The sequence below is a fragment of the Euleptes europaea genome, chromosome 21, assembly GCF_029931775.1.
Source record: "Euleptes europaea isolate rEulEur1 chromosome 21, rEulEur1.hap1, whole genome shotgun sequence".
NCBI classification, from domain to species: Eukaryota; Metazoa; Chordata; class Lepidosauria; order Squamata; family Sphaerodactylidae; genus Euleptes; species Euleptes europaea.
In genome coordinates, this window is record NC_079332.1 from 19859355 (window position 1) to 19881524 (window position 22170).

Consider the following 22170-nt stretch of genomic DNA (forward strand, 5'->3'; position numbering starts at 1 on the left):
ACCAGACAGAGGACTTGAATGAGACACTCCTCGACCAGATTACAAAGTTCTCAAAGAAACGGGAAATGGTGGTCATGGGAGTTTTTAATTACCCGGATATCTGTTGGAAGTCCAACTCTGCTAAAAGTGCAAGATCCAATAAATTCCTGACTTGTCTTGCTGACAACTTCCTATTCCAGAAAGTGGACAGGGAAACAAGGGGATCTGCTACCTTAGACTTGATTCTCACCAACAGGGAAGAACTGGTTGATGAGCTTAAAGTAGTAGGCACCCTGGGTAGGAGTGACCATGTCATCTTGGAATTTACCATCTTGGGGAAAGGAAAAACTATACTTAGACATATAGGTTGGACTTTAGGAGAACAAATTTTAACAAGCTTAAACTTATGCTGGGTAGAATCCCATGGTCAGAAGTACTTAAAAAGAAGGGAGTTAAAAAAGGGTGGGAGTTTCTTAAAAATGATATACTGAAGGCGAAATCACACAAACCATTCCTATGAGAAGGAAAAATGGGAGGAGCCTAAAGAGGCCAGGGTGGCTCCATAAACAGCTTTTTAAAGAGCTGAGAAATAAAAAAGACTCATTTAGGAAGTGGAAGGAGGGCCTTATAACCAAAGTGGAATATAAACAAATAACTAGTGCTTGTAGAGAGAGTGTTTGGAAAGCTAAAGCTCAGTATGAGCTTAGGCTAGCGAGGGATGCTAAACACAACAAAAGAAGGGAAATTTTAACAGGTGATGGGGAGAGTGCAGCTCAATTCCTACTTTCCCTGTCTTCTCTTGGGAGGGAAACGGTACTCAACATGGCAAAAACACAACAGATAATGAGGACAGGGAGTTGCAGCCTAGGATCAGCCTGGCTCCAGCTGGGGATTGAGGGCGGGATAAAAATCTTAATAAATATACAAATAAAAAAAATAGGGGTAGTATATAAACACCTAGTTTCTTTAAATGAAACAAAGTCATCAGGGCCGGATGAATTGCATCCAAGGGTACTCAAAAGAACTTGCAGATGTAATTTCAGAGCCTCTGTCCATTATTTTTGGAAAATCTTGGAGAACAGATGAGGTGCCAGGAGACTGGAGGCGGGCAAATATTGTCCCCATCTTCAAGAAGGGGAAAAGGGTGGATCCGGGTGACTACTGACCCATGAGCTTGACTTCTATACCGAGAAATTTTTTTGAACAACTCATCAGTCAGTCAGTCCTTGAGCATTTAGAAAGGATGGATCTGATTACTAAGAGCCAGCACGGGTTTCTCAAGAACAAGAAATGTCAGACAAATCTTATCTCCTTTTTTGAGAAAGTTACTACCTTGCTGGATCAGGGGAATGCTGTAGACAGAGTTTATCTTGATTTCAGTAAGGCTTTTGATAAGGTTCCCCATAATATTCTTATTGACAAATTGTGAAAATGTGATTTAGATCCTGGAAGGTGGTCCCTTCCAACAAAACCTTTTCTCCCTCTGGCAAAATACTAGAACTCGAGGGCATCCAATGAAGGTGATGGGCAGTGGAGTCAGGACAGACAGAAGGAAGTACTTCTTCACCCAGCGAGTGATCAAAAAGTGGAATCTGTTTGCAGCACAACGTGGTCTGATTGAGTTACTTTTGTATTTAATGTTTTTTATAACTGTATGTTGGACATTTCTATTTTTTCCCTTCTCCCTTTTCTACCCTTCCTTTATATAATAATAATTTTTTTTAAGTGGAATTCACTGCCAGAGGATGTAGTGATGGCCACAGGAACAGACAGCTTTAAAAGGTGTTAGACAGAATCATGGAGGAGAGGTCTATCAGTGGCTACTAGTCATGGTGACTAAAGGGAACTTCCACGGTCAGACGCAGTTAAGCTCTGAATACCAGTGCCAGGAGGCAACATCGGAGGAAGGCCTCGGCCTCTGTGGCCTGTTGTTGGCCTTCCAGAGGAACGGGCCAGCCACTGTGTGAGACAGATTGCTGGACTTGATGGACTACTGGTCTGATCCAGCAGCGCTCTCCTTATAATTGGAAAATGCCTACTAAATGTCTGGCTATCATATAGTGATGTATTTCTGTTAATTCTGGCGTATCACAGTGGTAGGTGGTGGAAAGTGCTGTCAAGTGGCAGCTGACCTATAACGACCCTGTAGGGTTTCCAACGTAAGAGACGTTAAGAGGTGGTTTGCCATTGTCTGCTTCTGCGTAGGGACCCTGGACTACCTTGGTAGTCTCCCATCCAAGTACTACCTTGGGCAGACCCTGTTAAGTTTCCAAGATCTGATGAGATCAGGCTGGCCTGGGCCATCAAGGTCAGGGCTAGCATACCATACCGCACTTTTGAAAGATATCTTAACCTTTAAAATGCCTGAACCAGCTACCCTGTGACTAAAGGGGTGCCTGCTAGAGTTCTTGAAGTCTTTGCTTTTGTTGCTACCACCGCTCCAAAACACACCCGTACAGACAATAATAAAATTGCTGCTGCACATCATGCAAGTTTCAGCCAATGATGTTTTAATACAATATTTTCTTTCACAGTAGCTTATTTCACTTTTTAACCTATTCATAAATGATTCAGAGTCAAAGATTAGCAGGGAAGTGGTCAAATTTTATGAAAGACTCCAAATATTCAGGATGTGAAAACCCAGACTACAGAGCTCCAAAATGACCTCTCCATCCCGGGTGAATGGCAACATTTGGAAGGTGAAATTAATGCATCTTGGGATGAGAAATCAAACCAAGCACTTTCATTTATACATCGATGAGATACGGATTAGCAGTGATTACCCAGGTAAGACAGCATGGGGTTGAAGTGAACAGCTAAATGAAAAAGAAGATTCAAGATGAAGCACTGGTGAAAAAGGAACATCCCATTCTAGAAATTAGTAGGAAACTGACTGAAAATAAATTGGCCTCGGTTATTGCACATCTGTGCACCTGGAATACAGTGTACAGTTCTGGATTCCCCACTGCTGAAACTCAACCAAAGACGGAGGTGCTGCTGGTGGCCAATAAAGGGATGAGGCGCTGGCCACTTTTCAGTGGGATGCTGTTTGCCTGACAGAACAGGGGTTCGCTACTAGAAGGTCCCATTACAGCTAGGCCTACAGATAGAGGGTCAGGCTTCCTCTGTGGTTCAGAGTCAACTCTGCTTTGCTCACCACCTATGACCCCTGCTTGAGAGGCAGGATTTGGCCAGTTATACATGCTCCAATATCCAGCTTACATTGCCGTAATACAGTCTATGTAGGGCTGTCTTATTTTGCCTTATATCTTGTCCTAGTCAGCAATCTTAGTAGCACATTTTGTACTGTCTTCAAAGACTGCTCACTAGGACAAGATATAAGGCAAAATCAGGTTGTTATCCTGCAACTGTTGTTTTCTGAGTGGTCACTTGTGCATATACACAGATGAGATTTGTGCCTTTGCAGACTTTGATTTACAGACTGTTACAGATGGCCAAACAGGCTATGCACCACAAAAACAGTAGGCTGAATAAATATTTTTCCTTTTCTTCAGAGTTCTCTGTCCCGCACACATTCAGGACCCTGCATCTCAGGATGTTTTTTATACTAACTCTGCCTGCGTTTTCTGGTTTTAGGCAGACTCCACACTTTGCCTTAGTTTTATATTGAAACATGAAGCTAGCTTTTCATTTTGTTCTGCCTGGCTAATTGGTTGCATTTATTGCTGCTTATTTAACCACTGTTAATGTTTTTAGATATTTACCATTTTTATGTAATTAATTTAACTGTAAGCCCTGTTGGTAATCAGTTCACTGCAATTGCAGGACATAAATGCTTCAAATAAAATAAATATCAGGAACAACACTGCAGTGTTGGAAAAGGGCGACAAAATGATCAAGGGGCGGGAACCCGTCCCCCATGTGGATGGCCTAAAAAGGCTCTGCAGGGAAAACAATAGACCACAGGTTGTGACCAAAAGCTCACAGCTAAAGCCTCCCCAGCGCGTCATCGGGGATCTGCATCACCTCTCCCAGAAGACGATGCTTCCTTCTCCTAGAGTGGGGAAGGAGGGAGGGCCAGCGGCTGCTTACGGACAGCCATCCAACCTGGAACAGCCACAGACCAGCCCCAGCCACAAGCTGTGGTGCCGACCCTGTCCTCGCATCCACACAAGTGACACTAACTCTTGCCGAATAATTTGAGCCAAGCCATCAGGGGGCTCATTCACCTGCACATCCTCTCACTGACACACATCAGCAATGCCTTTCTGTCATTTATGTGGGCCAAAAAGGACAGACACAAATCTGACATTAAAAATGGAAGCAGAATCCTTCTGGCTATTTAGCAATAGAATAATAGAATTATAGAGTTGGAAGAGACCACCAGGGTCATCTACTCCAACCCCCTGCACAATGCAGGAAATTCACAACTACCTCCCCCCTCCAGGGACCCATACTTCATGCCCAGAAGATGGCCAAGATGCCCTCCCTCTCATGAACTGCTTAAGGTTATCAGCATTGCTGACAGATGGCCATCTAGCCTCTGCTTAAAAACCTCCAGGGAAAGAGAACTTACCACCTCCTGAGGAAGCCCATTCCACTGAGGAACTGCTCTGTTAGAAAATTCTTCCTAATGTCTAGACGGAAACACTTTTGATTTAATTTCAACCCGTTGGTTCTGGTACGACCTTCTGGAACAACAGAAAACAACTCCGCACCATCCTCTATACGACAGCCCTTCAAGTACTTGAAGATGGTTATCATATCCCCTCTCAGTCTTCTCCTCTTCAGGCTAAACATACCCACCTCCTTCAACCTTTTCTCATAGGACTTGGACTCCAGACCCCTCACCATCTTTGTTGCCCTCCTATGGACACGTTCCAGCTTTTCTACATCTTTCTTAAATGGTGGTGCCCCAAACTGAACACAATACTCTAGGTGAGGTCTAACCAGAGCAGAGCAAAGCGATACCATCACTTTGCGTGATCTGGACACTATACTTCTGTTGATACAGCCCAAGATCGCATTTGCCTTTTTAGCTACCGCATCACACTGCTGACTCATGTTCAGTGTTTGGTCTACTAAGACCCCAAAATCCTTTTCGCACACACTATTGTTCAGACAAGTCTCCTCCATTCTATAATTATGCATTTGATTTTTCCTACCTAAATGCAGAACTTTACATTTGTCTTTGTTGAAGTGCATTTTATTAGTTTTAGCCCAATTCTCCAGCCTGTGAAAATCATCCTGTATCCTGGCTTTGTCTTCTACTGTATTGCTACCTCTCCCAATTTAGTATCAACTGCAAATTTAATAAGCATCCCCTCTATTCCTTCATCCAAATCATTTATAAAGATGTTGAACAACACAGGGCCCAGCACAGATCCTTGAGGCACTCCACTAGTCACTTTTCTCCAAGTGGATGAGGAACCATTAACAAGCACTCTTTGGGTGCGATCTGTCAACCAGTTACAGATCCACTTAACAGAAACAGGATCTAAACCACATTTTCCCAATTTGTCAACTAGAATACTATGTGGAACCTTATCAAAAGCCTTACTGAAACCAAGATAAACTATGTCTAGAGCATTCCCCTGATCCAGCAAGGTAGTAACTTTGTCAAAAAAAAGGAGATCTGAAGGTTGCAGTACTTCAGAAGAGAAGTTTCCTAGGGAGACACAACTGAGTTGAAAGTTATATGCAGATGCAATGTTATGAAAATTGAACTCAACAGTGACTTCAAATAGAGTGACATACCTATTTATGTACACGATCCATATTCCTCCCATTTTTCCAGTTCAACACTAGCTGGAAGTGGTCCACAAGCACTGAGTTTATTAATTCACTATCTGTTTTTTTCATATGTCCTGTCAAGTGCTGTGGAAAACTGGGTGTTCTCGGATCTGCCCCCCCCCCGCCAACTTTTGCAGCTTTGAGTATTAATTTCATCCTGCATTAGATTTGATGTTTATGCTACTTTGCTGTTGTTGGTTTGGAGTGTCTCACACCCTCACAACTACCTACTCCCTTTCGATCTTGTGATCTTTGTAATGCCCTCCTCCCCGATGTGAATAAAAACAGGCCTACTGTACGTACACTCCGATTCATCCAAGAAAGTGAGATCTGACTCACTAAATGCTGAAATAAAATTACAGCATAAATGCCATATTTCTTTAAGGAGCTACTGGACTCCTATGTCATTCAACATCTTATTAAATTTATTGCATTTGTTTATGTGGTGGTTCAGTGGAAGAACTCCCCCATTATGTCCTGTCCTTTATATACTGAGCCCCGGAACAAGTTTCTGGCAAACATTCTTTCAGCGTCAGAATTATCATCTGATGTTGACAGATTAATCTATTTGCTATCAGATAAGGACCCATATATCTCTCAAAGAATGTCACTTGTATGGCCTGGCGGCCAAGAAAATCAGGGCGAAGCAAATCATGAAAGGTGGAAAAGCTGCATAGAGCCGAATGGGTGTATTTTAATTTTTGTATTCTTTTAATGATTCTGGTTTTGTATATTTTAATCTGTTTCTATACTGTTTTAGATTGTAATGGCCCAAGGCCTTATACAAGAAACTTGACTTGACTTATTAAATTTATATTTTAGAACACACCAAATAGCTGGCAGCTGTTCCTTAAGCTGAAGCAATTACTTACAAAGTAGACTTTGGACATGTTTGCAAGAATAGTGATGTTTTAGATTTTATCAATAAAAATAGTTTCCTTATATTATCTCTACTAGGTTAATGCAGCCGTTTCCTTGACTGTTGGCTCTGTCTCTCTGCCTTCTTCCCCACACTGGACCCAAGCAGCTGAACACAGAACTTTTCACCGTCTTTTCTGTTAACTCTACAATAGTCTCTACCAGCTTCAATATTTACACAGATTTACATACAAATCAAGGAGTTTTCAAGGGTGGTAAGAGAAATACAATTTTCTTAAAGAAACAGGTTTAAATCAGACGCACTTCAGAGAGAAGGGTAGCTAAACGTAAATGGAAAATGAATGTCATTGTAAGTGGATAACAGGCCTAGAGGTATTATTTCAATAGTTTATTATATATTCAAGTCATGAAATAATTTACCACTTATGATCTGAAGAACATCTAACTTTTAAACAATACTTCAGAGTTCTTTGTGAATAGGACAGAGCACTTATTTACAAGTAAAAATGTCTTCTGCTACAAATTAAGCCCATCAGGTTGCATATACCTATGTATGAACACCTGAATGTGCAGTAAGAGACACTTGCACACTGTTCACAAGTGTTGTGCAATAACACCTTTGTAGGAAAAATGATGTGATCCTAAACTGGCTCAAGACTCAACTTGTCATGGCAATTGGAACTTCACATATTATCTCATTCACTAGCTGATGTTTGTGCTGAATAGATGCCATACCTCTGTCACAAGAGAAAAATACCCTAACCAGCAGCCAGTTTTGCCAGACTGTTGTACAGAATAGGGAGAGTCAGGCAAGGCCTGACCACCACTCTTTGCTTCTGGTTGGTCACTCAGAGGAGACCGGTGGCCCCGCGCTCAAGAGACCAGGTCTGGGCTATCTCTACCACTCTGTAACTAGCTTAAATTACTTTAGCAAATCACAACTTCTTTTCTTGTATAATGATTGGGAATTGGAACATGACCTCACAATATAACCTTCTTTGTTGTCCAGCAGATTTAGAAACATATGAGGGCAATTGCTGACCACTACTTTACTTAACTGTAAGCACAACACTCCTCATATGTATTATTTCCCACAAGTTCTGCCGCAAGCTCTGTCTCTTCTGCCTCCACACATAAAGAAGAGATGGTACTATTATATAACATTTTTGTGCAACAGCATTTGGAATACTGCATATGTTTTGGACACCCCATGTAACAAAAGAACTGGAACAGGTGTAGAAAAGAATGACGGAATAGATTAATCCAAAAACAAGAAAAAAGGCACACAATACCTTTTATTAGGACTAACCAAAATGAGAGAAGAATGTGTGCAGGATTCCAAGTTAACCAGAACTCTTCATCAGGCTGAATGTCACAAAAACAAAGGAGAGTGGACAAGATGTCTCAGGTCATGATCCTAAGCTACACCAGCATCATTAAAATCTGCATACCCGCTAAACATTTTACATGGGATGCTGCCTCCTACTGCAATCCTATGCACGCTTACCTAGGAAGAAACCCCACTGAATAAAATTGGTCTACTTCTGCAAAAAAACTGCACAAGATTGAATCACAAGCATGTAAACAACCACTAGCCACAGAGTAGCTCAAAGGAATATCCATGTTCAGAGGCTCTGAACCTCCGAACACCATACTCCTCCACATTTCGTCCCTCTAAAAACTTCCAACAACATTTTTAAAGGCTCTATTTCAATTTGAAAACCACATCACTAAAAAGAATCCAACCTGTAGGAAAGTGAAGGCAGATACTGGACCATGTGGACCTTTGATCTGATCCAGTAGGGCTTTTGCTGTGTTGCAGCCTCTCCCTCCTCCTGCTCAGCTATTCACCCAGCCATCCTCGACATGCTTCAAATTGTTATGAACACCAGAGGGAAAATGTGGACTAGTTATGCCAGCAGGTGGAGGACCTGACCCACAGCACAATCCAGATGGCCCGTCAACGAAACTAGCTACTAATCAAAAGCGATTGCAATACAAATGTGTTGAAATAATCAAAGTAAATCAGAGTCAACTAACAATCACCATTCCAATCACAATCTGCTGATGTTCAGTTTATTTCCTAAAAATCCAAATTCCACATGAGAAGTAGAATTCAGCTGAGCAGCAGCCAGACTTGGGTTAGTGTGCAGCTGAATGCCAACCATGGCTCTGTTGTGACTGCCTGAAATCATCTGGTATTAGTACAAATAAATCCAATCATGTTAAATGTTTAGTTCTCAGCTTCGTCCTATGGATTTGTGGGGGGGCTGCTTTTGAGGAGTTTCATTTTAAACACAATCCACCGTTATAGTGAGGTACATATTACTGTTCCATTGTCCGTCTAAAGTAGAGACATCTAACCCCTTGCAACCTGCTCTCTGTGTATTTTATGGCCACCCATAAATCCATCACCCATCAGTCCCCCACACACGAACACACATGAAGCTGCCTAATACTGAATCAGACCTTTGGTCCATCAAAGTCTGTATTGTCTATCCAGACAGGCAGTGAGCTCTCCAGGTGTCAGGTAGCAATGATCTCATCCCCAGTACAAGGGGACACCTGTGGGCTATGTCATCCTTTGTTTGCCGTTTTTAGGACTGGGAAACTATTTAGCTGATGTAAGCTGGGAAAGTTTTGGGAAAGTTATTTTGATGAGACAGTTTATGGCCTTCTACCTAGCTATTTCAGAAATGTACTCATCATGTGTTAAAGTGAACAGATGTGTGTTGCACGAACTCAGGTCGTGAGCAGAGCTTTTGACTGCAGTACTGCAGCTTACCACTCTGCACCACGGGGCTCCTAACCAGGTACTTCGAAATAAGTCAAATGATTGTGCTAAGTGACTTCAAAGATTAATCACATAGATAAGTAATCAGATAGATAACTATGCATGAGCCTGAAGACCAAATCAGATTTCCTTGGACTGAAGCTCAGCTGTTAGAGATTGAAGGACCCCTGCTTGGTAAGGTATAGGGACGCTTTTGGCTTCTTTGATATTCCTTAAGAGCAATGAACAAGAGATTGAATCCTGATTTGTTCTAACAGACAACTGGTTTTGATATGCATTAAAATAACGTTAGGAGATTTGATTATACTTGCCTGTTTAATTACATTCTGTGTAAGTTCAATAATTTTAGTTCTCTATTTATACTGTCTTGTTTAATAAAAAGAATCATTCCCTTTTTCAATAAAGGATAGAAAGATTCATACAGGTGTCAATTCATTTGCTGGTTACCTGAATAGAAAAACAGAGGACCTGTGGTCCTGGATAATACATTGTATTATCAAAAGGTTGGAAGAGGTGAAAGCCTTCTCTGATTTGATAAGGCAGGGAGAGTTGTGATACTGTGGATACCAGCCAAGAGCAAAGCCTTGAAGTATTCTCAGTCCACATTTCTCTAAATGTTACGAGTCAGAAAAACTGGCCGTTACACAGGGTCTCAGGCAGAGATCTTTCCCATCACCTACTTTCTAATCCTTTTTAACTGGAAATGCTCTACCACTGAGTTACAGCCCTCCCCTAAACAGGCAGTCAGCTGCAAGTGCACAAGATCAGTACCTCCCTTGGGGTGGATACTCCAAAATGCCTTTTTCCTGTGCAAAGGCAGCTCTGTCCCACACTTTCAGTTCTACAAGTGGTCGAGTACCCGTTCCTCTGCCTTGTCACAGGCAGCTACAGCAAGCAGCATGGAATGGAGCTGCTGACCCAATTTAATTGACTTTAATTTACAGCAACTGAGGCAGTTCACAATGTTCACAATGAACATTTACAACCTCAACCTGCTGAAAATGATGAAGAGCGCAGGTCACGGAAAATCAACTTCTCAGGCACCAAGAGGTGCCACAGCGGCTGCTGGACCAAGGGTCAAGACCGCCCCGCTCTGCAGCTGGAAACAAGGGCTACTTGTAGAAGAGCTTTTTACTATGGTAACAATAAACACTGAAAAATATATCAAGGTTTTTAAACAAAAATAACTAAATAGTAGTTCCAAATAAAATTACTATAATTTATATAACTATAAATAATTACTCCCCCAATGTCTTTATGGTGGAATAAATGCAGTTACGCTACTCCCTACAGAAACTCATGGTAAGTTATTTAAATAATACATCTGTCAGCTAATTATCCCCATCGCTCATCTTTAGCATTCAATAAGATCACCCTCTTTTAATAAAACGGCAAAGATATTCCCAGTTTAAAAGTGTTGCCACATACTTTTGCCAGGGCTCCTGCCTGGGTTGGGTTCAGCCCTGTGTGACTCGCCATTTGGGGAGCCGCTTGTGTTAAGGTGTCCGCTAGCACACTGCCAGTGTTCCCCTGCATGGTGGGTGCTGTATATGGCATTCCAGTGCCTCTTCCTCTTCCGGCTGCCGCAAGGGATCCATTCATCACCTGCCCTTGTTGGGTCTGATTCATTGAACTGTGGCCAGAATTAGTACTGAGGAGGCCCGGATGTGCTGGGCTGAAGCCGCTGTTTATACATATCCCAGATCCTGCCTGAGAGGTTGCTGAGCTGCTTGTCACCATCCCTACTTGCTTCTGTGCCTGAGAGCTCAAGGCTTGAGTGGCCGGTGTGCTGGGCCCGGATGTGCTGGCTGCCTGCTTGACCAGGGCGGAGGCAGACGTGTCCCCCTGGTTTAAAGGACTCTTGCCCACTGCACCCAGGTTGCCAATGTTCATGCTGTTCGGCTGCCCTTGGACTTGGCTGTTGACTCCCTGTTGGACCTGGTTACTGGAGTTCACATTTACAATTCCTGGGTTTAAAGAAGAGCTGCCGCCGCCTCCCCTCAGAAGATCAGAAAGTTGTTTGTGTTTAGAAGCTGCATCTGGAACAAGGTTCCCACTGCTGTTTAAAAGATTCAGATCTCCATTAGGGATCAACTCATCAGGAAGATCGTTTTCCAAGTCAAACAGAGATCCAAAATCTGCAAGGTTAAGAGAGTGGCATAAGAAACAAATCATGAATATTCACAATAGTGAATTCTCTATGCAGCTCCTTATGAACTATTAGCACAAAACAAGTAACATGCGATTTTTTATTTAAACACTCTACCTTCTCTAACTAATAAAGAACGGAGGCAATTTTGCGAAACAGTAAAAACTTTCTAATGCAGCCATATCAGTTACTTATAACGTATAATGTGGCTTAATATCAGGATGTATCAGAAGCAGAGAGGTCATACAAAGAGGCACTTCAGTAAAAGCTGTACATGGAAGAGTAAAGTGAAAACAGTAACGCAACAGAGAAACAAAAATGCTGATTAAACAGCTGGTGGCCAACGCGGCCCTTTACTGTGTCAAACGCTTTGTCAAACAATTTGCTTTCGACAACAAAAAGCCACAGTGAAAGAGCATCATAAAAAAGTATTTCTCACAGAAAACTACACGCAGCCTCCTACAGCACAGCGGGAGGGTGCAGCTCAGTCTCTTTACAGGAACATTTCCCACCACTCTCCAGATTCTCCCAATTTTAGTAGCACACTTTGTGTGTAGTGCAACAAAACAGTGCCACAACAACAATACAAAAGAGCTTAAGTTCTTTTTAGGGAAGGCAAAGTTAGCGCCATAAAAACAATGTTCAGACTCACATTCCCTATAATCCATCCCTGCGAGTGAACTCAAGTATCAAGAGCCAATTAGCAGTGAAATCTACTGAGCCACTACAGCCATGGGTTAAAAATTCTGCAATGGTTAGAGAAGAAGCATATATAAAACCTCCAAACACTCTTCTGGTGAAGCCTGTGCATGTGCAAACTCCCTCCTAGGCAGCAGAGCATTAGAAACAATTCAACAAGGATGAAAAAACTGAGACCAAATCTCCCATTCAACAAGAGGTTAAAAAGTGAACTCCTGAACAACGCAGATAGGGGGTAACCTTCCCTGAGATTCAGTACTACTCAGGTTGGGGAAGAGTATCCCCATCCCGTTATCCTACGCTTCCTTCAAGTTCAGAAGGTGTACACAGTTGTCCCCTCGCCACAGTACTCTCACAACAACCCTATGAGGCTGGTTAAACTAAGTGTGTGTCTGGTTCTGGGTTTCCCAGAGAGATGAATGGCACAGTGGGGTTTGAAACCTGGTCTTCCCAGTCCAACCCTTACACCGTACAGACGCTCTGCAGGACTTCAGTTCACAGTGTTGTTAAACCCCTCCTCTTTCCAGTATGCTCAGGCTGAGGGTGGAATGAGCTGCTCACCAAGCCCCCCCCCCCCCACTGGTCAGTGCCAAAGCAACTGGTCTAAAACCCCTTTCCTTGCACTGCGCTTTTTAGTTGGGGATCATCACAGGCACACGCTCAGGCTGCTGTTCCTCCTTCAGAGAAGCTTTTCTGTTTTCTTTTCTACCCTTTCAACACCCCGTTCTGAAGGTGCAACAGCTGCCGACCCCTGACCCCCGCCAAATGTAGTCCAAGCCTTAACTTCAAAACAAATGGCCAAAAATACAAAACAGATATTCATCCAGCTCACACAAGATTTCATATCTAGACTTCAGTCAATGCTTGACCCTTGTACAGTACAAAAGCAAGCGGCTGGTGTGCAGAAGTGATGCTCAACAGCTTACAGAAGGAGGAACATTTTAACATGCCCACAGTCCATGCTCAGGCCTCCCATCCCAGGCACAAGCCCGTATTCCTATGACTTCTTCTCAGCAGCACTCAAACTGCACTCAAAGTCTTTAAAATGGTGGACTGGAAAAGTATGGAAAAAACTCAAAACAGCTGGGAACTCAAAATTACGTTACATTTAAGTTAACCAAATGCTATGAAACCCTATTAACATACCAGCAACATCATTCACTGCCATTTCCACCAGATCCTATGAACGCATCAATAGCATTCCTGGATGAAAATTCATCATGCTTGCTTTAAAAAATGTCTTCCTACTCCTACTACAACAACATGGTTCTGATTATTATAACCATTTATGAATTGTAGCAGAATGAACTCAGAACCACTACCCTGAGTTTGCAAGGAATCCATTAACAACAGAATGACTTGTTATTCTAGTGTTACCTCCTGTATAACGGTCCGTGACATCCCACCTGGAGTCACAGAACTGAAGCAAGCTGGATACTGACATCGGTAAGTAGGATCCAGACTACATGGGGCTTTCCTCCCGCCCCCCAAACTGATCTCCCTGAAATGTTGCTCTTGGCGGACAGCCCCCCACCCCAGGGAATGACGAGAGGGGGTGTGTGTCTGCAGATAGAAGGGGGGTTCAGCAGAAATTGGCACCTGAGTCTGGGCCCACCCCAGTATGCTCAACACAAGCAACTCTTGCCACCAGTCAGGAACTATTGTGAAGGGTGGACTATCACAGTTCTATGTCTGAGATCCTCAAACTGACAGAACCACTGAAACACTTGTACTGACTGAATAAACGTGGAATAAACCAAATAAACTTGTAAACACCCCCCCCCCAAAAAAAAACCAGAGACTAGATGAAAAGATGCACTGTGAGAGATGCACCTGACAACAAAAGCATAGAAATATGGCAGAAAGAAGAAGAGGTCCATAGAGAGCCAGACATTAGGAAGAGGTTTTCCAACAGTCAGAGCGGTTCCTCAGTGGAAGAGGCTTCCTCGGGAGGTGGTGAGCTCTCCTTCCCTAGAGGTTTTTAAGCAATGCTGATTCTGTGGCCTTAGGCAGATGATGAGAGGGAGGGCATCTTGGCTATCTTCTGGGCATGGAGTAGCGGGTCACTGGGGGGGGGTGTTGGGGGGGAGGTAGTTGTGAGTTTCCTGCCTTGTGCAGCGGGTTGGACTAGATGACCCTGGTGCCCCTTCCCACTCCATGATTCAAGGAGAGCTGAAACCCGACGACTGCAGCACGGTTGTAAGAATCCCCCCCCCGCCCCCCGATGCGCTTATTCCTATCTCCAGAGATGAAGGCAGCGCTGTCGCGGCACCATCCTGGACGGGACGGAAGGAGAGGGGGGGGTGCGTGCGTGCGTCTGGCATCCTGCACCCAGCGCCCTCCTTCCTGCCCGGCGGGAGGGGCTTCGCGCGCGGGTTTCAAGGGGTCCCGGCAGGAGCGGCTCCGCCCCCCCAGGCTCCAGCCAGCGACACGGGCCGGTCTGTCCTTAGAAACCAGCCGTGCGAGGGGAGCAAGGGGGGGGGACGGAGGCCCCTCCGGGAGCCCCGCTTCTCTCTTGCAAGGGCGCCGCTTCGGGAGAGGCCCCGGCGTCGGCCTGGTCGGCCCGGCGTCGCGCGGTCTCCGCCCCGGGAGGCGCACAAGCGCCGCCCCCCCTCCTCCTCCTCCTCCTCGCAGGGCGCCGCGGGTTCGCCCCGCGCGGAGCAGCAGCTGCCGCGTTGCCCAACCCCCCCCCCCCGCCGCCGCCGCCGCCGCCGAGGGGAGGGGGGCGCCTGGCGCGGCCCTCGCGGCGTTCTCCACGGCCGGCCCGCAGGCGCCCCCCTCCCTCCCTCCCTCCCGCCCCCCCCGGCGCGGCGTCTCACCTGCGGCGTCGGCGGCGGAGAAGGCGGGCGAGTGGAGCTTGGCCCGCTTGGCGTTGGGCGGCCCGTCCAGCAAGTTCTCCGCCATGGCCTCGGCGGCGGCGGCGGCGGCGGCGGCGGGAGCTCCAGCCTCAGCCTCAGCCCGGCGGGGGGAAGGGGCGGCTCAGCGCCCCGCACGCAGCAGCGCCCGCAGGCCCCGCGGCTGCCCCATGCCCGCCGGGCGGGCGGAGCGGGGGGGGGGGCCGGGCAGGCCGGGGCCGGGGCCGGGCGGGCGGGCGGGCTGCTCGGCCCGGCGCTACTCCCAGCGGCCGGCGCCCCTCCCCCTGGCCGCGCGCGGAGGGCCCCGGATGGCGGCGAAGGCGGCGCCTCTCTGTCCCCCGCTCGCTCGCTCGCTGGCGCCCGCCCGCCCGCCAGTCAGGCGGCCACAGCGCCCCCCTCCGGCCGCCCCTCGCGGCGCGGCCTTCCTTCTCGCGCCCCGGTGGTGCGGCCCAGGCAAGCCCCGCGTCCGCAGCGAGGAGGGGCGGGCAGGAGGGCGCGGCGGCGGCGGCGACGGCGGCCCTGTGGAGGCGGCGGCGGCGGGCCGGGCGGCCGGTGGGCAGGAGGCTCCCCGCGGCCTGTGGGCGGGCAGGCGGGCCCTGGTGGTGGCGGTGATCGTGGCAGCGGGGAGGGGGCTCTCGCTCTCTCTCGCTCTGCGGCTCCGGCCCCGCTTCCCGCCCGCGACGCGCTCCGGCTCCGCGACAAAATGGCGGCTGTTGATTCCTCAATTAAAAAAAGAAAAGAAAAAAAAAGAAAAAGTTTCCCCCCCTTCTTCTCTTTCCCAGACAGAGAGCGGGAGGGGCCTGGGCGGGGCGTGCGCGCTGACGTCACTGCGTCTACGCGGCCCCTCCCCCTCGCTGCCGGAAAGGCCCGAGCGCTGCCGGACGGACGGGGGCGAGGGAGGAGGCTGGAGTCGGGCGCGCCCCCCCAGCCCCCCCCCGGCAGGAGAGCGGAGGGCGAGGCGGAGCCCCGGGGAGGAGGAGGAGGCGGAGGAGGAGGCGGAGGCCGCCCCGGCCCCTGCGCCCTTGGGTTTGCCCTCCTTCCTTCCTTCCTTCCTTCTTTCCTTCCTTCCTTCTCCGGCGGCAGCCTGCGGGGGGGGGGGAGTTGGGTGTAGGGTTGCCAGTCTCCAGGTGGGGCCGGGAGATCTGCAGTTACAACTCCTCTTCAGACTGGAGGAAAGGGCCTGCTTTACAGGGCGGGTTCTATCTTGCTGAGGTCCCGCCCATCCCCAAATGCCCCCCCACCCCAAATCTCCAGGTATTTCCCAGCTTGGAGTTGGCAACCCTAGCCGGGCATTGGGCTTCCTGAAGAAAGAGGCCGTATGCCCACCCTGCTTTGCTGGGCGGCCTCAGATTCTAGAAAAGCCCCCTTCCGCGCCCTCACCGCCTCCCTCCCTCGTGGTTCTCCTCAGCGGCCTTCTTTCCAGAATGGAAAGTCCTTCTTTGGCCTTTCTCCCTGGGGAAAGTACCCCCCACCCCACCCCCCACCACCCCCCGATCATCCTTGGGAGGGTCCAGCCAGCCCTGCAGCGCCCTCTTGGCGGTGCGGTCACCGGAACTCTGTGCTCTATTCCAAACAAGGCTTATCTGTACGCCTGTACAGGGCCATTGTCATATTGGCCATTTCATCAAGCTATCCACCACAGTTTCCTCAAGCTATCCACTACAAAAGCAAGATCTTTCCCCCTCCTCACACCCAATCATCATATGCATAACATTAGTATTATTGTTCCAGTGTAGATCACTTTCATCTTACCAATACTGAACTGCATCTACCACATTTGCTGTGACCCTGTGGCATTCCCTGTGGCTTTAAAAGAGGGTGACACAGGGTCCATCAGCAGCTCCTAACTGTGGTGACTGAAGAGAGTCTTCATCTCCAGAGGCAGCAAACCTCTGGATCCCGGGGGGGGGGGTGGAGGCAGCAGCAGTGGAGGGGCCTCGTCCTCTGCACTGTATTTGTTTGGTCTTCCTGGGCCCCTGGTTGACAGTTGGGTGAAACGAGTGGCCGGGCTGAACGGTCTGAGCCAGCGGGCTCTGCTTACGTTCTGACGTTGATGCAGAATTCCTTAACAGCACACTGCAGTTGTATGTGGGATTTACACGACTAAACTTCTATTGCTCTTGCTTGTGTTATCTTCTGTGTGCCTGCGCAATGGAACACTTTAACATCAGAAATTAGAATGGAAAGTTGGGCATTGGGGAGGGGGAGTTCAACTTCCTCCAAGCAAAAATGGGGGTGTTAGCGTGGATGGTTTTAGGGGAAAACATAGGTATAGTGAGCATTACAGAAACCTGGTGGAGGGGAGAGAACCAATGGGATATGGTCGTCCCTGGTCATAAACTCTATAGAAATGACAGGGAAGGGCGTATTGGAGGGGGTATTGCTATGTATGTCAAGGAAGGCATAGTAAACTAATAAACTAAAAACCATAAAAAGGGCAGACTCGTCCACAGAATCCTTGTAGGTGACAATTCCATGCTCCAAAGGTACTGGGGGGCACTCTGTCAGCCCCTTGACTAAAAGGCTCAGGGTGATCTAGAAACAGAATGACATCAGGGAAGCATGCGAAGGGAGACTTTAACTACCCTGATATTGACTGGATAAATGCATGTTCTAGTCAAGCCAAAGAGATAAAATTTCTAGACCTCCTCAATGACTGTGCCCTCGAACAGTTGGTCATGGACCCAACCAGAGGGGAGGCGATGAGCCTGTGGACGTTCATAGAATCATAGAGTTGGAAGGGGCCATACAGGCCATCTAGTCCAACCCCCTGCTCAATGCAGGATCAGCCTAAAGCATCCCTGACAAGTGCTTGTCCAGCCTCTGCTTGAAGACTGCTCACTCACCACCTCCCTAGATATCTGATTCCACAGTCGAACAACTCTTACTGTAAAAAAAAGGTTTCCTAATATCCAGCCAGTACCTTTCCTCTTGCAATTTAAACCCATTATTGTGTGTCCACAGCCTGGTCCGATATATATTGTTTGTATATGTATATATATATATCTGTAAATATGCGTGTTATGTTTTGCATGGGTTTCAATTGACCACCGAGGAAGGCCAAACAAGCCGAAACGTGTCTGGCATGTGGTTATAGTATATCAACCTACGAACTTCCTTGGTCCTCCACAGCAAAAGGAATTCTAGGAGGACATGGTCAGTTCCCCCTAAGGTCCCCACTACCTCCACCTCATCTACCATCTCTGTTGGTCAATATTAAGTCGAGTGTGGCTGAGCCCCTCGGAGCTTCCTCTACCATTTGATGAAGGAAGTTGTCGGCCAGGCAAGTGAGGAACTTGCATGACTGTGGTCGCTTTGCAGAGTTTGTCTCCCAGCACACATCAGGGAAGTTGAAATCACCCATAACTACCAGGTCATGTTGCCTGGATCCCCTGCCAAGCTGCTCACGGAGGGCAGCATCCACGGAGGTCTGTAGCAGACTCCAACCACAATACTGTTTGTCCTTCCTTCCCTTATCCTCACCCAGATGCTTTCCACTGGGCTGTCACCTGCGTCCTCCAGTATTTCTTGACAAGCTAGCCCTCTCCTCACATACAGTGCCACCCCACCACCTTTTCAACATTGCATATTTGGATTTCCAAAAGGCTTTTGACAAAGTCCCCCACCAAAATATTGGTGAAGGCTTTCACGGTCAGAGTTCATCAGTTCTTGAAGGTTATCCGGGCTGTGTGACCATGGTCTTGGTATTTTCATAGAATCATAGAGTTGGAAGGGACCACCAGGGAAATCAAGTCCAACCCCCTGCATGTATAAATGGTATTTAACACCGAAGAAATTAGCAAAATCGTATGCTTCAATGTCACCAAACTGCTGGAAATGCAATAAAGAAATAGGATCTTTTCATCATATGTGGTGGACTTGTGAAAAAGCTAAAAAAAATTGGGAGATGATATATAATGAAATAAGGTTGATTCTACAACAAAATATTCCCAAAACACCTGAAATGATGCTATTGAGTATGATGCCGGATACCATTTTCACTCAGAACCTTTTTGATTTATGCCACCACGGCTGCTCGATTGATATATGCAGCTAAATGGAAGACAGTTGAGATACCAGACAAAAAGACTAGATAAAAAAGATGCTGGAATTGACCGAGATGGCGAAGCTTACAGCTTTGATAAATCAGAATGATAATGAACAATTTTGGGGGGAATGGGAGGCTTGGAGAATGTACTGTGAAAATTATTTTTTAACGGGACCATTTAAAGGATACTCATTGATCTAATCCCTTATTCACACTTTGTATTTACGACAAGAACAGATTAATTAAAATAATATAGGGATTGGTTCCGTTAGCAAAAGATTATACTATTTAATTTAGACGGAAGAGGGAGAGGGGGAAGTCATTTGATTGTTAAATTAGAAATACTACTTGTCTTTCTCTTTATTATTATTATTATATTGTTTTTATGGATATATTAAATGAAGAAAAATAAAAAATATTTTTTTAAAAAGGCCAACCCCCTGCACAATGCAGGAAATTCACAACTACCTCCCCCCCACACCTAGTGACCAGAAGATGGCCAAGATGCCCTCCCTCTCATTATCTGCCTAAGGTCACAGAATCAGCATTGCTGACAGATGGCCATCTAACCTCTTCTTAAAAACCTCCAGGGAAGGAGAGCTTACCACCTCCTGAGGAAGCCTGTTCCACTGAGGAACCGCTCTGTTAGAAAATTCTTCCTAATGTCTAGACAGAAACTCTTTTGATTTAATTTCAACCCGTTGGTTCTGGTCCAACCTTCTTGGGCAACAGAAAACAACTCGGCACCATCCTCAATATGACAGCCCTTCAAGTACTTGAAGATGGTTATCATGTCCCCTCTCAGTCTTCTCCTCTTCAAGCTAAACATACCCAGCTCCTTCAACCTTTCCTCACAGGACTTGGTCTCCAGACCCTTCACCATCTTTGTTGCCCTCCTCTGGGCACGTTCCAGCTTGTCTACATCTTTTTTAAATTGTGGTGCCCAAAACTGAACACATTACTCTAGTTGAGGTCTAACCAGAGCGGAGTAAAGCAATACCATCACTTCGCGTGATCTGGACAGTCTGGAAAACTCCTGTCCTGAAAAACTCCAGACTAACAAAGACTACAGTCCACAATAGCCATGCAGATTAGCTTTGGATTCCACATGTTAACAAATCACTTCAGGATACAATGGTTCCACATTAACATACCACACCCTAATTAGCACATTACCTTGATACTTACAGGACAATGATTAGCACATTACCTTTTATTCTTTTGCAGGACAATGACTCAGCTCAAACCCAACCCCCTTCTGACTATATATTATTACTCTTCCAACACACTTTGACACTGAGAGACACTGTCCTTCAGTGTTACTCCTCTGAAGATGCCTGCCACAGCTGCTGGCGAAATGTCAGGAAAGAAAATACCAAGACCACAGTCACACAGCCTGGATAACCTATAAGAACTGATCCCCCACCAAAGACTGCTAAACAAACTTCATAGTCATGGGATAAGAGGACAAGTCCTCTTATGGATTGAATGCTGACTGAAAAATAGGAAACAGAGAGTAGGAATCAATGATCAGTTCTCACAATGGAAGGATGTGAGTAGTGGGGTCCCTCAGGGATCTGTGTTGTGACCGGTGCTTTTCAACCTGTTCATCAGTGACCTGGAGTTGGGGGTGACCAGCGAGGTAGCCAAGTTTGCAGATGACACCAAATTATTTAGGGTGGTTAAAACAAAAACAAACTGTAAAGAGCTCCAAAAGGATCTCTTCAAACGAGGAGTGGACATTTAAATGGCAAATGAGATTCAATGTGAGCAAGTGAAAAGCAATGCATATTGGGGCAAAAAATCCCAGCTTCACATATACACTGATGGGATCTGTGCTGGCAGCGACCAAGAAAGGAAGGTGGTGTGCTCCCCTTCACTGGCAGTCTTTAAGCAGAGGCTGGACAAACACTTGTCAGGGATGCTCTAGGCTGATCCTATATTGAGCAGGGGGTTGGACTATATGGCCTGTATGGCCCCTTCCAACTCTATGATTCTATGAATTGTGCTTTGGGTCTGTCCTAGAAGGAAGAGTACATGCTTGCTCCCCTCCCCCTGGGGTGATTAGAGTATCAGGTATGGAAGGGGGTGCGTTTAGGTGCTCACCCTGAAGCTGACGTGTGTCCCTGAGCTAGTCCTATCTGACCTCATAGGGCATTTGTTGATTAACAGACATATCTCACATTTCTCATAGCTGAAGGTGGCTTCCAGGTTCATATTTAAAACACAGCATGCAGCACAGCCCCCCCACCTATGGTGTATCCCCCTCATTAAAAGCCCTGGCTAATTGAATGGCCTTCTGAACTCCTCCAGGGATGGAGCCGCCCTTGCTGCCTCAGGGGTTCTCCCCCTTCCATAAGTTGGAGCTCTGATGGAAAAGACACAGGCTCTAGTTGATGCAAGGCTGTTGATGCAAGACATCTAGTTGATGCCCCAATCAAGTCCTGGAGTTTGGGTTAGGGTTGGCAGCTGTGTTTTTCCACCCCAGGATCGACCAGGAGGTTGGCAACGAGGGCGTTTTCCCCCAGGCAAGTCCTGGAGGTTGGCAACCACATAATTGGTCTCCAGGCAAGCCCTTGAGGTTGGCAAACACATTGGTTTTCTCCAGGCTTGTCCTGGAGGTTGACAACCAGGGATGTTTTCTCACGGCAAGCCCTGGAGGTTGCAACCACACATTTTCTCCAGGCAAGTCCTGGAGGTTGGAGCCATGGGGGTTTTCTCCAGGCAAGCCCTGGAGGTTGGAAACCACAACATTGTTCTCCAGGGAAGCCCTTTAGGTTGGCCCTGGAGAAAATGGCTGCTTTGGAAGATGGACTTTATGGCATCTTACCCCACTGAATTCCCAGCCCTCTCCAAACCCTCCCCTCCTCAAGTACCACCCCCAAAATCTCCAGGGATTTCCCAATCCAGATTAGGGTTGCCAACCTCCAGGTGATGGCTGGAGATCTCCCAATATTACAATGGATCTCCAGGAGACCGAGATCAGTTCCCCTAGAGAAAAAGTCTGATTTGG

General features: G+C 46.8%; 1 protein-coding gene across 1 annotated transcript in view; it reads right to left on the reverse strand.

The window, feature by feature from the left end:
* The window catches only part of CREBBP (CREB binding protein), a 128376-nt gene extending 113214 nt beyond the window's left edge, over nucleotides 1-15162 (reverse strand). The window contains exons 1-2 of the mRNA XM_056866166.1: nucleotides 15074-15162; nucleotides 10835-11544 (exon numbers count right to left, since the gene is read on the reverse strand). Coding sequence (XP_056722144.1) covers nucleotides 10835-11544; nucleotides 15074-15158 — 795 coding nt within the window. The 5' untranslated portion in view covers nucleotides 15159-15162. The remainder of the gene's footprint in view (nucleotides 1-10834; nucleotides 11545-15073) is intronic.
* Nucleotides 15163-22170: the final 7008 nt, after the last annotated feature.